Source organism: Ruditapes philippinarum, unplaced genomic scaffold (genome assembly GCF_026571515.1).
Source record: "Ruditapes philippinarum isolate M1 unplaced genomic scaffold, ASM2657151v2 ctg5756_1_1_1_1, whole genome shotgun sequence".
Taxonomy (NCBI): domain Eukaryota; kingdom Metazoa; phylum Mollusca; class Bivalvia; order Venerida; family Veneridae; genus Ruditapes; species Ruditapes philippinarum.
Genome location: NW_026854539.1, coordinates 64,587 through 81,313, shown reverse-complemented (window position 1 = coordinate 81,313; position 16,727 = coordinate 64,587). Strand labels below are relative to the sequence as shown.

Sequence of the window (16,727 nt, the reverse complement as noted above, 5' to 3'; positions counted from 1 at the left end):
AAATTCAATATTGAGCTTACACTCATTCAATATCCTCTCAAAAATTTTCTCTGAGTTTTTATTATTGATGAAATTGTCAAGTCGTAATATAAATATTCGAAAATAGAATGAATAAGTGCAAAATCTAGTCATATTTGGTTACATCCAAATTCAAAATCGCACCATGCTATCCGGATTCATTAAGTGCGGACGTTCCATGAATGACCTAAATTGATACGTGGTAACGTGGACCAGTTACTGTGATTAAATACACATATTGACGAGGATCTAAATAAAATGTTTGTCAAAAGACAAAATTAATTATAATAAAAAGATTTACAATAATGAAACAATGTTTGAAACATTTTTTTTTCTATTTCAGTGTATTTGGGAGCATACAGTATGCGTTATCAACAACAACAGTATTGTTCTTTATCAGTATTATAGATTGAAATATGTATAGTTTTATCTATACATTGCAATTCAGTATTAAATAAATGAAGCATAAATTAGTTTAACTTTATTATGTTGAATATGTTTATAATGATATTTTAACCCATTACCAGATATACACGCCTCTTAACGCCGTTTTCGCCCCCTCTCCCATTTTGCTGCTTCAAATGGTGAAAAATGCCTTATTTAGGCCCCAACACTTGTTTTTTGTTTGTGAAATGTTGTTTTAAAAGGTGACCACTTTTTCGGCGCCGCCCCCTTATCCGAAAAATACATAAGGGGATTGCCCCTTCTATTTGCGAAGAAAATTTTGACTTGTATGAGGCTAAAAATGACCCCAGGTCGATCATAAGGTAACGTATAACCAACGCTGAAAAGCCTTTGACTCTATCTCAATCCATTGAGAAGTTGCAGCACTTTGAAATCAATTTTGATGGAAAAACTCAACGCAAAAAGTGATTTTGGCAATTTTGAGATGTCCCCTCGTTGCCATGGTAACAGGAAATTTAAGCTTGAACATGTTGTTTCAAAGGCAATGGTCTAGTCAACATTTGCGCCAAGTTTGATTAGAATTGAAGCAGTTTTTATAGTTTTATAGCAATTTGAACTTGTAACGGGAGACTGTTCAATGAAAACAGCCATTTTTCACAAAATGCACATGCAGTAATGAGTTATTAATGAAATATATCTTTTAACCATTCAAGCACTTTATCTAAAGTAAATTGGTCTATACTAGAAGGTCTGTAATACTATAAATGATATATTAATAGTATTTAGTATCAGACATAACAAGAAACCACAAAGTGTAAGATACATGATCCGATATGATATATATTCAAAGAGCAGATAAATTATTCTAGAGCAAAATATTATTATTATTATTCATATTAAATAATCATTAATGAATCACTTAGCACTTTATCAAACATATTTACTAGTATTTTATAAGAAAATCTATATAATACATTTCTATTTTTTTAACAATATTTGAAATATTTATTGAAAAAGTGTCAAATGCAGACCAATTCACTTTAAAGTAATAATCAAGTTTTCTAAAGTAACTGCACTTTTAAATAGTACTACATTAAAAACAAGAGCTGTCAAATGGACGGCGTGCTCGACTTTTCTCAGTGCTTGATAGTAAAACAAGAGTCTGGATAATGTAGAAGTTCAAAATGTGTTATGCAAAACTGCATGAATAATTTCATATATCATTTATTGTTTTAAAATAAAGGAAATATTACATATCCAGTGTAAAATAATAGGTAAAGCAGCTTCAAGTCAATAATTTGTCAGTAAAATCATTTTTTTACATTAGACTACTAAGTGGTCTGGATAATGCAACATTAATCATACGCTAAAACATTTAACGCAAGAAAATAAATCTTTCCGCTATAAAAAGTAGTCCTCTAAATGACATGTACTATAAATTCAGAAAATAAAAATACAAATAATTTATATCTTTCTATCCAGATATAGAATATAAAAAAACAAACTTCCTAAAAAAATTCAAACAAAAATGCAAACAAAAATATATCATAATTTTAACACACACGTGACTAACAATGACGTAATAAAATTGAATAATATTTCATGGCCGATACAAACCAAATATTACCTAATTTGCACTGCTAGACACTGGTTTGCTTTGTTTTCTTTGTGTAACATATATTTATGTTATTTTGCACTGACAACTGGACCAAGATATATCTATCATTTAATTGGACAAGTGCAAATTGTTACCCGCAGTCAGCACTAATAAGGTTGTCACAATATGTCGTTTGTCACGTCCGTTACGCACATAGAAATAAAACATATTTTGTAATGGTCACTTAATTGATATATTATTATTCAATTATGGTTGGGAGGTGATGGGGTACGGCACTAGGTACAGTTTAGACAGTGAATTTGACAGGAGAAATGCTGGAAATACGTGAGGATAGTTTGTTAATTGAGACAGGCGAATCACAATTGCGTAATTTATTCAGTCGGTGCAGCAAGTAACGGATTTTGTGATTTTGACTAGCAGTTGACGGACAGGTCTCTCTTATCAAGCTGTGCTGTACCTCGAAAGGTCGCCGAGCTGTTCATTTTTTCAATTCGTATGTGATGTGTTAAGAAATACAACTTTCGACTGAAAAATCGGACAATTAATTGTCTTGTCCCTTAATCAATATGTGTGATTCGCTTGACCGCCATTCCAAAGATGGAACTTTGGGAAATACCTGGAAAAAAAGATTTCGTAACAAGGTAAATATGACTTCTTAATAAGTTTGCTTAATTACTTTTGTAAAACAATTTGTATTTTCTATTCTCATTTTTATCATTTTTAATCTCAGCAATTTTGAAATTTAATGCATTCTGCTTTTAATTCCAAGCAATTTGATTGGAAGTGGAGTTCAATTTTAAAGTTGTAAGATCATCATGGTTATTGTTACACTCAAATACTGTTATAGTAATGCATAAAAGGACTCCACTGAAATTATTGACATGAGGGGACTGGAAATAATTTTTTTTTTTTCAAAAATTTGTGAATCATTAATTTTGATGTAGCTCAGAACCAATAACTCGTCAGCAAATTATCAAATCATTCCCTCAACCCATTTTTCCAGTATATAAATCATTTCATTTTTTGTAAAATGACCGAATGTTTAAGCCTTTTTTTACCTGAGTGGAACTCATTTAATCTTAATTACATACTCTAACTATAAAAGAAATACAATTTCAAAAGTAAAACCCTTTTTTTCTATATACATAAAGCATGTCTGCAAATCCAATCTCTAATCCGCATAGCTGTACTTACATGTATATTAGATAAAGCTACGGTCTCACTTACTCCCGTTAGTGTCTAGGAACTTACCGGGATGATCCGGGACGATCCGGAGTAAAATTATTGTTGAGGTCACACTTACCCCGGCAGCACTACGGTAGTTCCCAACTAAACAACCAGGATGCGCTCCGGACCATCCAGGCAGAGCCCAGGTGGAGCTAAGAATCATGCCGGTGCTTCCCCGGTTCCCCGGATGACGCCGGAAGAGCCCCGGTTGACCCAGGCAGAGTTCCGGTCGATCCATGCAGAGCCACGGCAGAGTCGATGACGATCCAGGCAGAGCCCTGGTAGAACCCCGGTTGATTGAAAACGCTCGAAAATGATATCATTGATACATAATTTCTAATATATATTATCTATTGATCCAGAATAGTAATTCATGATGATTTTCTGAAAAATCCTTATGCCAGACTGGATAAAAGGGAAATGGGCAGGTTTTTCATACAAACAAGTGCAATCATCGCAAATTGTCGTTATTCTTTTGAAATGAATTGGGCTTTGCCGGGGCTCTACCGGGATCAACCGTAGCGTTACCTCCGGGGCTCTGTCTGTAGTTACTGGAGCTCTGTCGGCGTCTACAGGGGCTCTACCGTAGCTCTACCGGCTATATCATACCCCGTATCATCTGGTTTGTGCCGGTAGAGCTACGGTGCTTCCCCGGTATAACCCTGGTCGTTCCCTGCAGAGCTAAGGATGAAGCCGGCAAAGCTTTAACTTCCTGGATCATCCCCGACCACCAGGTGATATTGAATATTTTATTCCATTCGGGGTCGAATGCCGGATGTTCCCGGGTCATCCCGGATCATCCCGGACGTTGCCGGTACAGTTACGGGTGTACTCCGGTTGTTCCCGGTCGTACCCGGTCGTTCCCGGATCACCCTGGGCGTCTATCGGGCTCTGTCGGGATGTAACTGAGACTGTAGCTTAAGGTTTCTGATATTTTTTGTTGCTGTTTTTTTTTTTTTTTGGGGGGGGGGGGGGGCTGATGTTTTTTTGTTTGTTTTTCTTGACTAGAATTGATATTTCTTAAAGCTGCATGCATCCAGATTCGTGCTAATTTTTATGAAAATATTGAAAATGTATTTTAAAGTGACATATTGTGAAGTGGACAGAGAAAGTGATTTACACTTTGCAAACGGCACGTACAATTCATGTAAATTGCCAAAAAGATAAAAATATACAAAAATAGCCCTTATTTCGTTATCACGTAGTAGCAATATGGTGAATAATACCGCAAAAGCAGACAGTTATCGTATTTAAAGATCCTGTAACACATTTTTATGGTTTAATATCATACATATGATGCTTAAATTAATATTTTTCAATTCTGTAAATTTTGGACGACAAGTTATCGGTTAATGGAACATTAATCTCGAAAAAATATTTTCAGTACCGTCATGTAAAAATAAAAGCCTCAGAGACAGATGTTTCTTTTAATCATACACACATTTTCACTGTTTCCACAGTCGAAAATGACATGATAGCTTGATACAATTTGGAAAAAATGTTCATAGGCCAAGTTGGTTTTATTTTGATTTTTTACGTAGCTTGCTATATTCCTGACAACAAAAGAAGCACAATTTACAGTAATTCAAAAACGTTGCAATTTCACATCTTATATTTGTCCTTGGCTCAATGTATAGTGTTTAATTTATTGATCACCTGTTATCAGTATGTCAATAAAATTTTAATGGGCCCGTTTTTAGTTTCATTACAATTATATTTAATGGGTCATTCACATGTATATCCATGCATTATGTTTTATCTTCATATTAAAAAATATTTATCTACATAATTATTTTTCTATTTATTTATCATTATTATTATTATAATTATTATTTATATTATTATTATTATTATTATTATTATTATTATTATTATTATTATTATTATTTTTATAGCATGCATGTATTGTTATTGATTTTCTAATTCTTTTGGTAGTTACATGTTGTACATTGCACTTCTCAGTTGCCAAAATATTGAAATTACATAATTATATTTATATATAACAGATATCATATTGTTTTAAAACAGAATATTATCATTCTTTTTAGAATTGTTTATGACACTAAACCACATAGAATTTTATCTCTTTTTTATTTAAAGCAATATTTTATTAAAAATATCCACATTATACATTTCTGTAGTTAATATCAAACTTCGAAATATTCATAGAAAATGTGGCCATTGTATGTATAGACCAATTCAGTTTAAACTACAATTTAGTTTTCTAAATGATTATTTAAAGAATGCTCTTGTTATAGAGCATAGCCGAGCAGAAATGCTCGGCACACATAAATCATTTATATCGCCACATGTGTCTATAGTGTTAATCCCTCAAGAAGGTTAAAACCTCCCATTATAGCAATAAAAGCAAATATGACTGTCAAAGTATAATAATGATAGATACAGTGGCTCGATACTGACGTATACATTTAGCCCGAAGGTTCCTTTTATACTTTATATATGAACTTTAACGGATGTCTCTTTCCGCTAAGTATGTCTCTTTCCGCTATTTATTTTAACTGAATACAAACTTTCAATCTATGTATGTAAATAAGCAATTATCTATAATGGTTAAAAAATTTACTGCGAAATTTTGGCATACAAGTGCAATTATAAATTTCTGCCACCGACGGAAAAACAATATCCTCGCCCAAGCACCACCTCCACCCATCCCGCCCACCAAATCTATCAATCGGTGCAGAGATATCAAATCTATATTTCAAAAGTAGGGATATTTATAAACAAAGAAGTTTAACTTACAAATTAAAAAAACAAACATAACGTGATTCAGTTGTAAAAACAAGTGTGGTTTTGATTACACGGAAACAAACGCTTTCTGATGGAGTCCGGTAAAATAATTTGAACATTTTTCATATTCACCGTCATCTTTTTTTTTTTACTTGAAAGGGGCTCCGCTGAGGTTTTTGACATGAAGAGTCAGGACATGGTTTTCTAAGATTTGTGTCAAGATCTTTTGATGCAGGTCTTGACCAGTAGCTTGTGTGCAAATTTTCAGATCTTTCCATCCCGCCCCCTGTTTTTCAATAATCATCGTTTTTATTTGCAAAATAATCAAAAATAAAATGAAGAGCGTTGCAACGCTTTCACTCAAATCGGGCTATAATCGCACAAAACGTCGGTTTTCATTTTACTTCTGAGTTTATTTCTTTATAATTCTTTGCAAATTTTTCCATTTTAAGTGTTTCACAGATCTATGTAAGAATCTAAAATTCTATGTTTTGAGAATTTTTGACCCTAGTGCAGTTCCTTTAAAAATGAAGTTATACCTTTACATTGCAACAGAAAGTCATTTTGCTATGCAATACACTGTTGTATTGTTGTTGTTACAAAAACAAAATGTGGTATCACTTTTGGTAAATAGTGTACGTACTGTACGCCTAATATCGTAATAATTGTAACACAAATAATATTAAGCAAAATAAAATATCTTTAGATTATTGTTGTTTCTCTTTTTTATTTTTTTCACTGTAACTTTCGAAGACTTATATGGGGTTTCCATAAGTCATATAAAGACACTTATGTGTACGAAGTGTCAAATTGTAACGATATTTGACATTATACCACATTTTGGCGCCAAAAATGCGGCTTTTCAAGCTTCTTAAGACAAACAAACGCCAGTTGTACATATATATGCTACATCGCCACTATATGTTTTGTTTAAAAGCTATATTATATAGGGACTTAGAAATAGTGTAGAAAACGTTAAAATGAACTTTTATAAATATACATCATCTGGATTAAACTTTTAATGAGAATCTGAAACTCTCTGTTACAGTGGCCAACTATGACGACACTCATGCATCAGTCGGAGATTACAATCCGACCGTATCTGGAGCACGAGTACGCCGACCCGCACGAGATAATGGCTTACCAAAACTGCCGAATTCCGGACTGGGACGGGTCAAGTGAAACATCTTGGTCCGGTAAATGTATATATTTTCATTCCTTTGTGGACTTATTAACTATTGTAATGGTATAATGTGGTTCCCGTCGGACATTTTGTAATAAACGTCGGTCAAGATTCTATATGATTGTTTACATGTAGATAAACAGCCCTCATTCCTCGGTATACTGAGGAATAGAAAGGAATAGTGACGACTGTTAACTTTGAAAATTCCTTTGAGAATGCCGTCGTGCTAGCTTAGATATGACTGGTGTTGCTTGTCGGAAATAAAGCGTTTGGAGGCATTCGGGAACTTCCATCTGGATTTTTCTATTTGGTCCCGGGTGGGGGAAAGAATTGATCAATACTGACACAAAAACAATAAACGATGAAAATAATTATGCATCTTTAATAACACATTTGTTTTATTTCAGCTGCCAAATCATTGGAACAAGATATGCATGACGAGGACACATTGCCAAAAATAAATCAAATTTCTCACGTTGTTAAGAAACGAAGATGCGACAAAGTGTGTAGACATGTTTTATGTGGTTTCCTTATATTAAGCATAGTGATGGCAGTGGCTGCAGCTATAGGACTTTCTTTCTTCTGTAAGTATATTTGTAAAAACAAACATTTCGAAACAGTTTATTGTGCATGTAAATCACTCCAACAAGAAAGTACATTTGTATTTCTTTGAGTCATGCAATTAGAAATAATGTAAATTTTGTTAAAATCATGAAACTTGTTCTTGAAATGACAAGATTAGTAAAGATCATTGAAAAACGTAAAGAAATGAAATCAAACACTCGGTTTTATTAGCTTGATTTAGAGCAAAGTGAGACAAATGTAACACGCACCAAATCACCGCCTTAAGCGCTATTCAATTTTTAACTTTTAAAAGTAATGGGATCACTGAAACCGACAAAGGAGTAACAGCACTGAAATAATTGAAACACAGCATTTAGAATTTCTGAGATCCTGTGGTGGAATTTGTTTCTGTTGTTGTTGTTGCTGCCAAATTTGCTACAATATTTAAAGGCACACTATGTCTAAGAAATGAATATCTTTTATTTTCTGTAGAAAAGGCAAACATTTGTTTTGTTTTAAAAATGTTACAATAATGATTGTACAACATGCGAATGTCATCATCTGAAGAAAATAGCACTGGGTCTGAAATAATTTGTAAAAAACATGTAACAAAAATGAAAACAACGTGGTATTTAGACTTCCATAGAAATCACTTATTCACTATAACTATTTTAATTAGAAACAAAAGATGGTTCAGAATAAGGCCACCGAGAAACATTTGGGAACTTTAGCAGGGTATCAAACATTTAAAAAAAATTAAAAAGTGAAAATGATAGCAATTAATGTTCAGGTTTAGTGAGCCTTTACAGTGTCCTATATATAAATTGTTTAATTCAATGATAAATGATGATATAATGTTTGAAATAATATTGAAACAATAACAAGAATAACCGCGTCATGACAACACCAACATAATGGATAATCAGGATCCATGCTGTTCTTTACTTGTTATAGGGTCTGTAAGCGAACAGCATGGATCCTGATCAGACTGCGCGGATGCGCAGGCTGGTCTGGATCCATGCTGGTCGCAAACCCATTATGTTGGTTTTGTCATGACGCGGCTCAAATATGTTTCATATTTTACAGTGAATTTACATCAAAATGATGGTTTTGCTACACAAGATGATGAGCATCATCATGGTAAATATTTCATTACTTAATTCGTCAATATATTTCTCTTGACCGCCTCCATTCATTTCATTTTCTTCATTATTTGATTTTGAAATTTCATTGATATAATGAGAACCATATCCAATATTCCTTTCTTGAATGCTTCCATTAATATTATTTTCATAGACAAGATTTTTATTTATTTATTTATTTATTTGCTCCAATGTACCACCTAAAACACGTTCCATTGTATCTAGATTTCCTGATGCCTGTCTTATTCTATATTTTTGTAAGGTAATCATGTACCGCCAAATATTACTACGGAAGAAGGGATGTACTTATCAAAGATTTTCTGCAGTGTGGTCAAGCGTTTATTAGTCGAAACAGACTTTCCTGTCAAAAATGGACTCGCAGGCTGCCACGCATCGCTATTGTAAGTTATAACATGTACTGATTGACTCATACATAATTATTTAAATGTTTTTGGACATATTTCAATAAGTAGAACAATCAATTCCATCCATTTACATGAATGGGGGGAATTATTCATTGTTTTACAGACCAATCCACTTTAACATGCTGATTTTTTGTTGTTGTTTTGCCAAATCTTTGAGTTCGGAACATATTACATCTATTATTTTAAGCTAAATTCTCACTGACATCCCGGCAGAGCCCCGGTAGACGTCCGTAGTATTACGGGAACGACCGGGAACAACCGGGGTACAATCCTTAACTCTGCCGGCAACGTCCGGGATGATCCGGGAACATCCGGCATTCAACCCCCGATGGAATAAAATATTTAATATTACCGGGGTGGTCCGGGATGATCCGGGAAGTAAAGTTTTGCCGGCTTCATCCTTAGCTCTGCCGGGAACGACCGGGGTTACACCGGGGAAGCACCGTAGCTCTGCCGGCACAAACCGGGATGATCCGGGGTATGATATAGCCGGTAGAGATACGGTAGAGCCCCTGTGAATGCTGGCAGAGCCCCGGTGAATACCGGCACAGCCCCGGGGGATGCCCGCAGAGCCCGGAGAATGACGATGGAGCTATGGTTGATCCCGGTAAAACCCCGGCAGAGCCCGGTTCATTTCAAAAGAATCACGACAAATTTCGATGATTGTCCTTGTTTGTATTAAAAGCCTTCCCATTCCCTTCTATCCAGTCTTGCATAAGGATTTTTCAGAAAATCATCATGAATTACAATTCTGGAACATAAATAATTATATTAAATAAAAATTATGTATCAATGTTATCATTTTCGCGCGTTTTCAATCCACCGTTCTACCGGGGCTCTGCCTGGATCGTCCTGGGCTCTGCCGGGGCTTTGCCTTGATCGATCGGGGTTCTGCCTGGGTCAACCGGGGCTCTTCCGGTGTCATCCGGGAACGACCGGGAAAGCACCGGCATGAACCTTAGCTTCACCTGGGCTCTGCCTTGATGATCCGGAGCGCATCCTGGGTGGTTAGTTGGGAATTAACATAGTACTGCCGGGGTTAGTGTGACTGCAACAATATTTTCACCCCGGATCGTCCCGGATCATCCCGGTAGCTTACCGGGATAGTCATGGGCTCTGCCGGGAGTAAGTAAGACCGCGGCTTTAACCAGAGGAGCGGAAACGTGACCTCACCGTGACACGCCAATACATGTATATGTCTCCGAAGATGACTTTAAAAAAACATACATATGTACGCCATGTTTAATGAAAATATTGTCGTTTAATTTCAGATTTGTAGAGCATTCCGAGGATTTACATATTGAAATGCACGTGTCACCTAGAGAAGGTTATACGATCAAAGAAAAAATATTACGTGTACTCTCCGAGGGAGTTTTGAGAGATATGATGAATAGGTAAACAGTCTTACCATAAATATGCTTATAATTAGTTTTATCACATGACTGCACGTCTTTTGAAATGTCATATTTCAATTTGTTCATTTCATTCAATCCATTCAGGGGCGTCCTTTGTCGAACAGTTAAGGTCGTTTACTTTTAACAACATTTGCTCACCATCGCTGAGTGTTCCGCCAAGAACTTTGGATTCTTCAATGTGATGAAGCCATCCAGCTACCTTGCGGCACGGCGGTGGTCCTACCTAAGTATTCGCTCGTGTCTGAAATAATGCACTGTGGGGCATCTGAGGTCTTCTCAAACATTAAATATATTTATGTTTGACATTAGACAGCAACAAAACATATGTGAAACCCACAAACAGACAAACAAACAAACGCAGCAAGAGCAACTTGACCACGTTTTGTAGAAATAATACCTAGCGCAAATTTGGTGGGAAAGAATCAGATGTCCCTTACCGATAGACTTAAATGAATTCTCATTACTTTAAAGTTTAAATAGTTCCACCCACTCAGATCATTATCGCTGTTTTTCTTATATTATTTCTTATCTCATACTTCTTTCAGCTTGCAAACTAATGAAATCCAAACATCAACTACAGTGAATGCTTTCCCGACAGAACATTCAACGTTGTCTGGCATAAATTTCGGAGAATATGAAACAACCACCAATCAGCAATCCCGTGTTGTAAACGATAACAATATTTACGAAAGCACGCCTGTTCCTAGACGTGAACTTGTAAATCAAACAGGTACTGCTGCTTTGCCTGTCTTGCAAGACACAACAACGGAAGGCCATACTACTTCGGTATCAGGTGAAGCAGACAATAATCAAAACATTGCTGCTGACGGAAAAGAAATAAATGTAGACGTAACAATATTGCCTTCAAATTTTGAAAACCCTACAACCCTCCCACCAATTATAATGCCAAAAGAGACGGAGCCAGCCATCATTTTAAATTCTGAACACTTAAAAACATACGAGACCAGTACTGGCATGGAAGCGACAACAGTTCTACTGGATGAAACGACTAAAATTCCTGAGACTACATCGACAACAGTTACTGTTCAACGATCGGATGGCCCAATTTTCAAAACTCAAGATTCAGTCACGGATTTCAGAAGTTTTACCTCTACGGAAACCCCAAAAGATAAAGTACCTTGGCTGATAGAACCTGTACCAGTAGTAACCAAACTTTTTAATCCAGTGCCTGTAGATATCGCAAACAATATCTTTAATGGTAGCAGCAGAATTGGTCTCCCGAATATAAGACCACCACTTAAACAAAAAGAATCACCAAAAATAGTAGAGTCGCTTATGGCGGGCGGTGTCATGAAATTACCTTTTAAAACTAACTCGAATTTCAGATTCCTATTTTCCAGCGATTCAAAGATGAAGCCTGTAAAACAAAACATTCTGAGTAGCCCTGGAGTGGAAATAAAAGTGAAAAGTGACAATGCAATGGACGCTTCAAACACAGATATAAATAATAAAGCATTTAATTCTCAAAATATCAAATACTCCAGGACAGAGGTATTAGATTTGTTTACAGAGAGACCAAAATCTCTAAAAATTCTTAGAACTCTTAGAGCGCCAACATCCTCAACTAAGTCGGTTGTGCAAAGAAAGGCAGACCTCCAAAAGAATCCAAAACGAGCAATTGATGTTACAGAATTTGGAACTCAAAGACTAGTCTTAAAAGTTTGATTTAGATATTTGAAAATGTCATATGTGCAGATAATTAAAGATATTAAAGGAAGCACTACAGATTCTCAAAATGTGAAAAAAATTCTCGAAAGAACGATTGCGAAAAGGCGAAAATACGATGACAAAAAAATGTGTGTTCTCGCATTTATATTATTGTATTTTCGCGTTTCATCATCTTGTTTTCGCATTTCGTGTTTTCATCATCGTACGTTCGCATTTGTTTGTAATTTTCCTTTCGTTATTTTTCTGTTTTCGCAAAATTATGATTTAGTTCATTGACAGGCGAATATGCTAATGGCTCTAATGGAATTCCGTAAATTTAAGATACAAGATACAATGCGACACAAACTGGAAACAATAAGTAGAGGAAATATACAATGCGACACAAACTTGAAACAATAAGTAGAGGAAAGCTAAGTGTTATCATAATTAATTTCAACCGCTCCTGGTGAACGAGGTGAACTTTAACTCACTTTCGAAATCTATTGCAACATGACGTGGCTTTCACATCTCTCGATGACAGACCACTCTTCACATTTATTTCTTTAAGTGGTTATACAAATGTAGTTCACAAAATATACACCTTCAATTTCTCTTAATTAAAGACGAACTCGAGTTGTATATTTTTATTTCTAATGGACATCTTAGTGGTTTTCTGTCTATTACAAATGTTTTTTGTATTTGTTTTTATTTTCCTCTTTGTTGTTGTTTTAGATGTTTTTGTTGTTGTTGTTGTTGTTTTGTTTGTTGTTGTTGTTGTTTGATATTTATACTCGTTCTTACAAGTTTGTGTTTGTTTACAGTGATATAAAATAGACACTAGATCTATAGATAAATATGTTGTTGCATCTTTATCAAGTTACACATTTACACACAAGATAATAAGATCTGTTTGTATGTAATTGGTACATGACCGAGTATGGAACGCCATAGCTGCCTCATGTTATTACATTTCTTTTGATATTGCCCAGAAAGCGTCTTATTATGTCAAATATAAGCGTTGTAATGCCATTGTAATGTGACGACTTGTCTAAACATTGCATTATTATGCGTAACAGTAGTCTTATCTCTTTAAAATGTGATGTTGACTGGTGTTAACATTGTTTAATTTTTTCAAACAGTAGTGTTATCATGTCAAAATGTCGTTTTGGCTTGTCTGAAATGTGTCATATTATGTCACCTAGTCGCGATATTTGGTCAAATTTTGGAGCTGTTTTGTCAAAAGACTGTCTGATCATTTGAAACAGTAATGTTCTCTTGTCGTAACTTGGTGTTGATTTGTAAAAGCACAGCTTTATTTTATCAAACTGCCATGGAATTTCGTCAAAATACGGTGTTTAAATGCCTTAACATTGTCTTATTGTGTCAAACAACTGTGTTAATTTGCCAACGTACAATACTGAGTTGTCTTTTTATATCAAATATTCGAATTATCTTGCCGAAATGGGGTGTTGACTGGGCTAAATCATGCCTTATTATGATAAACTGTATGCTATTTTGTCAAAAAGAAGTTTTGACTGGTTAAAACTCAGTCTTATAAAGTCAAAAAATTGTGGTATCTTGCCGAATGTGGTAATGACTTGTCTAAACTCTTTCTTATAATGTAAAACAGAATTGTTATATTTTCGAAATTTGATGTTTTCTTGTTAAGCACAGAAACAGTCTTATTATGTCTAATAATTGTGTTAATTTGTTCAAATTTAGTTCCGTCTTGAGAAAGCGCTGTCTGATTTTGCTAAACTGTCCCGTTACCTTTTTTGCTCTATCTTTTCACGCTCAGCGCGGGCTCTGGTCACGTGATACTAAATTTTGACAACATCGCATCTGGACATGATAACACGATTATCTGACATAATGAGACGGCGTGTAGACATGTTTACGTCATAAACTGGCAAGTTAACGCCTTTGTACTACATAATGATACTGTGTTTCAACAAGTAAACACCACATTTGAAAAGGAAAAATGATACTTCGCCATAAAAGGACGATGTTCAGTAAAATTAACACTGAACCATGACAAAATAAAATGACACTGACAAAAAGATAGTAATTTTATTTCTTGTCGGAACTTGGTGTCATATTTGAAAACGTCATGTTATCATGTGCAAATCCGGTGTTAACATGCCGAATGGAAGTCTTACTATGTCTAACATGCACGCCATCTTTTCGAATTAAGATTTCAATATGTCTTAACACAGACTTGTTTAAATGTGGTGTTGAATTGTCTTGAACTCATGTCTTATCATGTAGAGCAGTAGTGTTATCTTGTCGGAAGTTGGTGTCATCTTGTCCAAATAAGATCCTGGTATGTTATGACACTATTGTATTATGTTATACTGTCGTTTTGTCTTGTCCAAATGTGGTATTGACTTGTCTAAACACCGTCACATTTTGTCAGACTGCCATGTCATTGTGTTCAAATTCGGTGTTATCTTGCTTAGAGAATGTCTTTTATGTCAAAATAGCATGCATGCTGTCTTGTCAAAGTTTAACTGTAGTGGTAATTTGTCTAGAAATTGTCTTATGTGAAAAGATGGCGTGCATGTTAGACATAGTAAGACTTCCATTCGGCATGTTAACAACGGATTTGCACATGATAACATGACGTTTTCAAATAATAAGACAGTGTTTAGACAAGTCAGCACTACGTTTTGGCAAGAGAAAATGAATATTTGACCTAACAAGACTTCGTTAAGACAGGTTCTCATAAAACGTTGGCAAGCCAACACTTCTATTATACATAATAAGATGCTTTTAGGGGAAAATAAAACGAAATGTAACAACGTGAGGCAGCTATGGCGTTCCATAACCGAGTGTGATTGCAATGTTGCACTATTGATTTAAATATCTATATATGTTTAACATACCAACAAGAAAGAAGTTAAAATTAAATTGTTAAATAAAATCATGCGATACTGTTATTGTTTAGAGTATCACATGTAAACAATTGTAATGTTTCCATAGAGTCAAATGATTTTGTACTTATTCTAGATGTTTATATTTTGTTAGATTTTATCCTCAAGTAAAAGTAAATTTAATCGTAAAAGTGTGTTACATTTAAATCAAATGGTACGTATAATCATTATCATCATAATCGTCTTCATTTCTATCATCATCACGATAATCATCATCTTCATCATCATCATTGCCATCATTATCAACATTACCTTTATTATCATCACCATCATCATCACTATCATCATTGCCATTATCAACTTATCTTTATTATCATCACCATCATCATCACTATCATCATTGCCATTATCAACATTACCTTTTTTGTCATCACCATCATCATCACTATCATCATTATCAACATTACCTTTATTGTCATCACCATCATCATCACTATCATCATTGCCATTATCATCATTATCAACATTATCTTTATTATCATCACCACCATCATCATCAGTCATCATTGCCATTATCAACATTATCTTTATTATCATCACCATCATCATCACTATCATCATTGCCATTATCAACATTACCTTTATTGTCATCACCATCACTATCATCATTGCCATTATCAACATTATCTTTATTATCATCACCATCATCATCACTATCATCATTGCCATTATCAACATTACCTTTATTATCATCATCATCACTATCATCATTGCCATTATCATCATTATCCATATTATCCCCACCATCATCATCACTTTCATCATTGCCATTTTCATCAATATCAACATTATCATCACTATCATTATTATCATTGCCTACGCAATGCCATCGTTATCACCACTATCATCATCGATAACCTTTATCATCATCGTCATTGCTACCGTCATCATCAATATCATCTTTATAGTCATCATCATCGCCTATCATATCATCATTATCACTATTATGTTCATCATCATCACTATTATCTTCTTCATCATCATCACTATTATCTTCATCATCATCACGAACATCTAAATTTTCATCATCATCAGCACAAACATGAGCACCACCAGTTTCATCATAGTAATGCATTACGCATTTCCTCTGTATTAACATGAATAATCAACATGTATAAAAAAACTCAGTTGAGACTCTTGAAATTGATAACAAGTTGAAGAAAATTGATTCTGTACTGCATTCCTCATCCTTTTGCACAATAGGACAGAATGCTCGACTATTCTCAATGGTTGTTAGTAAAAAAATTGGATAATGTAGAATTTTCTATGTTCAAAAATGGCCATAGTTCTGTCAAAATACCGGTTTGAGTTATGGGCCTTGGGCAGTGACCTTCTAGCGTAAGTGTGTGAAGTTTCAACCTATCCCCTTTATTAGTTTTGG

General features: G+C 34.7%; 3 protein-coding genes across 3 annotated transcripts; 2 read left to right on the top strand and 1 right to left on the bottom strand.

The window, feature by feature from the left end:
• Nucleotides 1–2,207: 2,207 nt before the first annotated feature.
• LOC132740406 (uncharacterized) lies at nucleotides 2,208–8,939 on the top strand. Its single transcript, XM_060728298.1, has 4 exons — nucleotides 2,208–2,682; nucleotides 7,065–7,212; nucleotides 7,607–7,783; nucleotides 8,850–8,939. The coding sequence occupies exons 1-4, from the start codon at nucleotides 2,608–2,610 to the stop codon at nucleotides 8,921–8,923; spliced, it is 474 nt and encodes a 157-aa protein (XP_060584281.1). The 5' UTR covers nucleotides 2,208–2,607; the 3' UTR covers nucleotides 8,924–8,939.
• A 233-nt stretch (nucleotides 8,940–9,172) lies between these two features.
• On the top strand, nucleotides 9,173–13,246 carry LOC132740405 (uncharacterized). Its single transcript, XM_060728297.1, has 3 exons — nucleotides 9,173–9,306; nucleotides 10,602–10,724; nucleotides 11,291–13,246. Exons 1-3 carry the CDS (start codon nucleotides 9,206–9,208, stop codon nucleotides 12,429–12,431), a joined length of 1,365 nt encoding a protein of 454 aa, XP_060584280.1. The 5' UTR covers nucleotides 9,173–9,205; the 3' UTR covers nucleotides 12,432–13,246.
• A 2,596-nt stretch (nucleotides 13,247–15,842) lies between these two features.
• Nucleotides 15,843–16,421, bottom strand: LOC132740407 (prostatic spermine-binding protein-like). Its single transcript, XM_060728300.1, has 2 exons — nucleotides 16,334–16,421; nucleotides 15,843–16,162 (listed from the first exon to the last, which is right to left on the bottom strand). Exons 1-2 carry the CDS (start codon nucleotides 16,419–16,421, stop codon nucleotides 15,843–15,845), a joined length of 408 nt encoding a protein of 135 aa, XP_060584283.1.
• Between the last annotated feature and the right edge of the window lie 306 nt (nucleotides 16,422–16,727).

Bases quoted from the DNA above. Each gene is read 5' to 3' on its own strand.
- LOC132740406 (XM_060728298.1), top strand. From the start codon at position 2,608: ATGTGTGATTCGCTTGACCGCCATTCCAAAGATGGAACTTTGGGAAAT. The intron at 2,683-7,064 runs GTAAATATGACT...TCTCTGTTACAG, and splicing joins AAAAAAGATTTCGTAACAAG to TGGCCAACTATGACGACACT. The intron at 7,213-7,606 runs GTAAATGTATAT...GTTTTATTTCAG, and splicing joins AAGTGAAACATCTTGGTCCG to CTGCCAAATCATTGGAACAA.
- LOC132740405 (XM_060728297.1), top strand. From the start codon at position 9,206: ATGTACTTATCAAAGATTTTCTGCAGTGTGGTCAAGCGTTTATTAGTC. The intron at 9,307-10,601 runs GTAAGTTATAAC...GTTTAATTTCAG, and splicing joins GGCTGCCACGCATCGCTATT to ATTTGTAGAGCATTCCGAGG. The intron at 10,725-11,290 runs GTAAACAGTCTT...TACTTCTTTCAG, and splicing joins TTGAGAGATATGATGAATAG to CTTGCAAACTAATGAAATCC.
- LOC132740407 (XM_060728300.1), bottom strand. From the start codon at position 16,421: ATGCATTACTATGATGAAACTGGTGGTGCTCATGTTTGTGCTGATGAT. The intron at 16,163-16,333 runs GTGATGATGATG...GGCATTGCGTAG, and splicing joins TGATGATGATGAAGATAATA to GCAATGATAATAATGATAGT.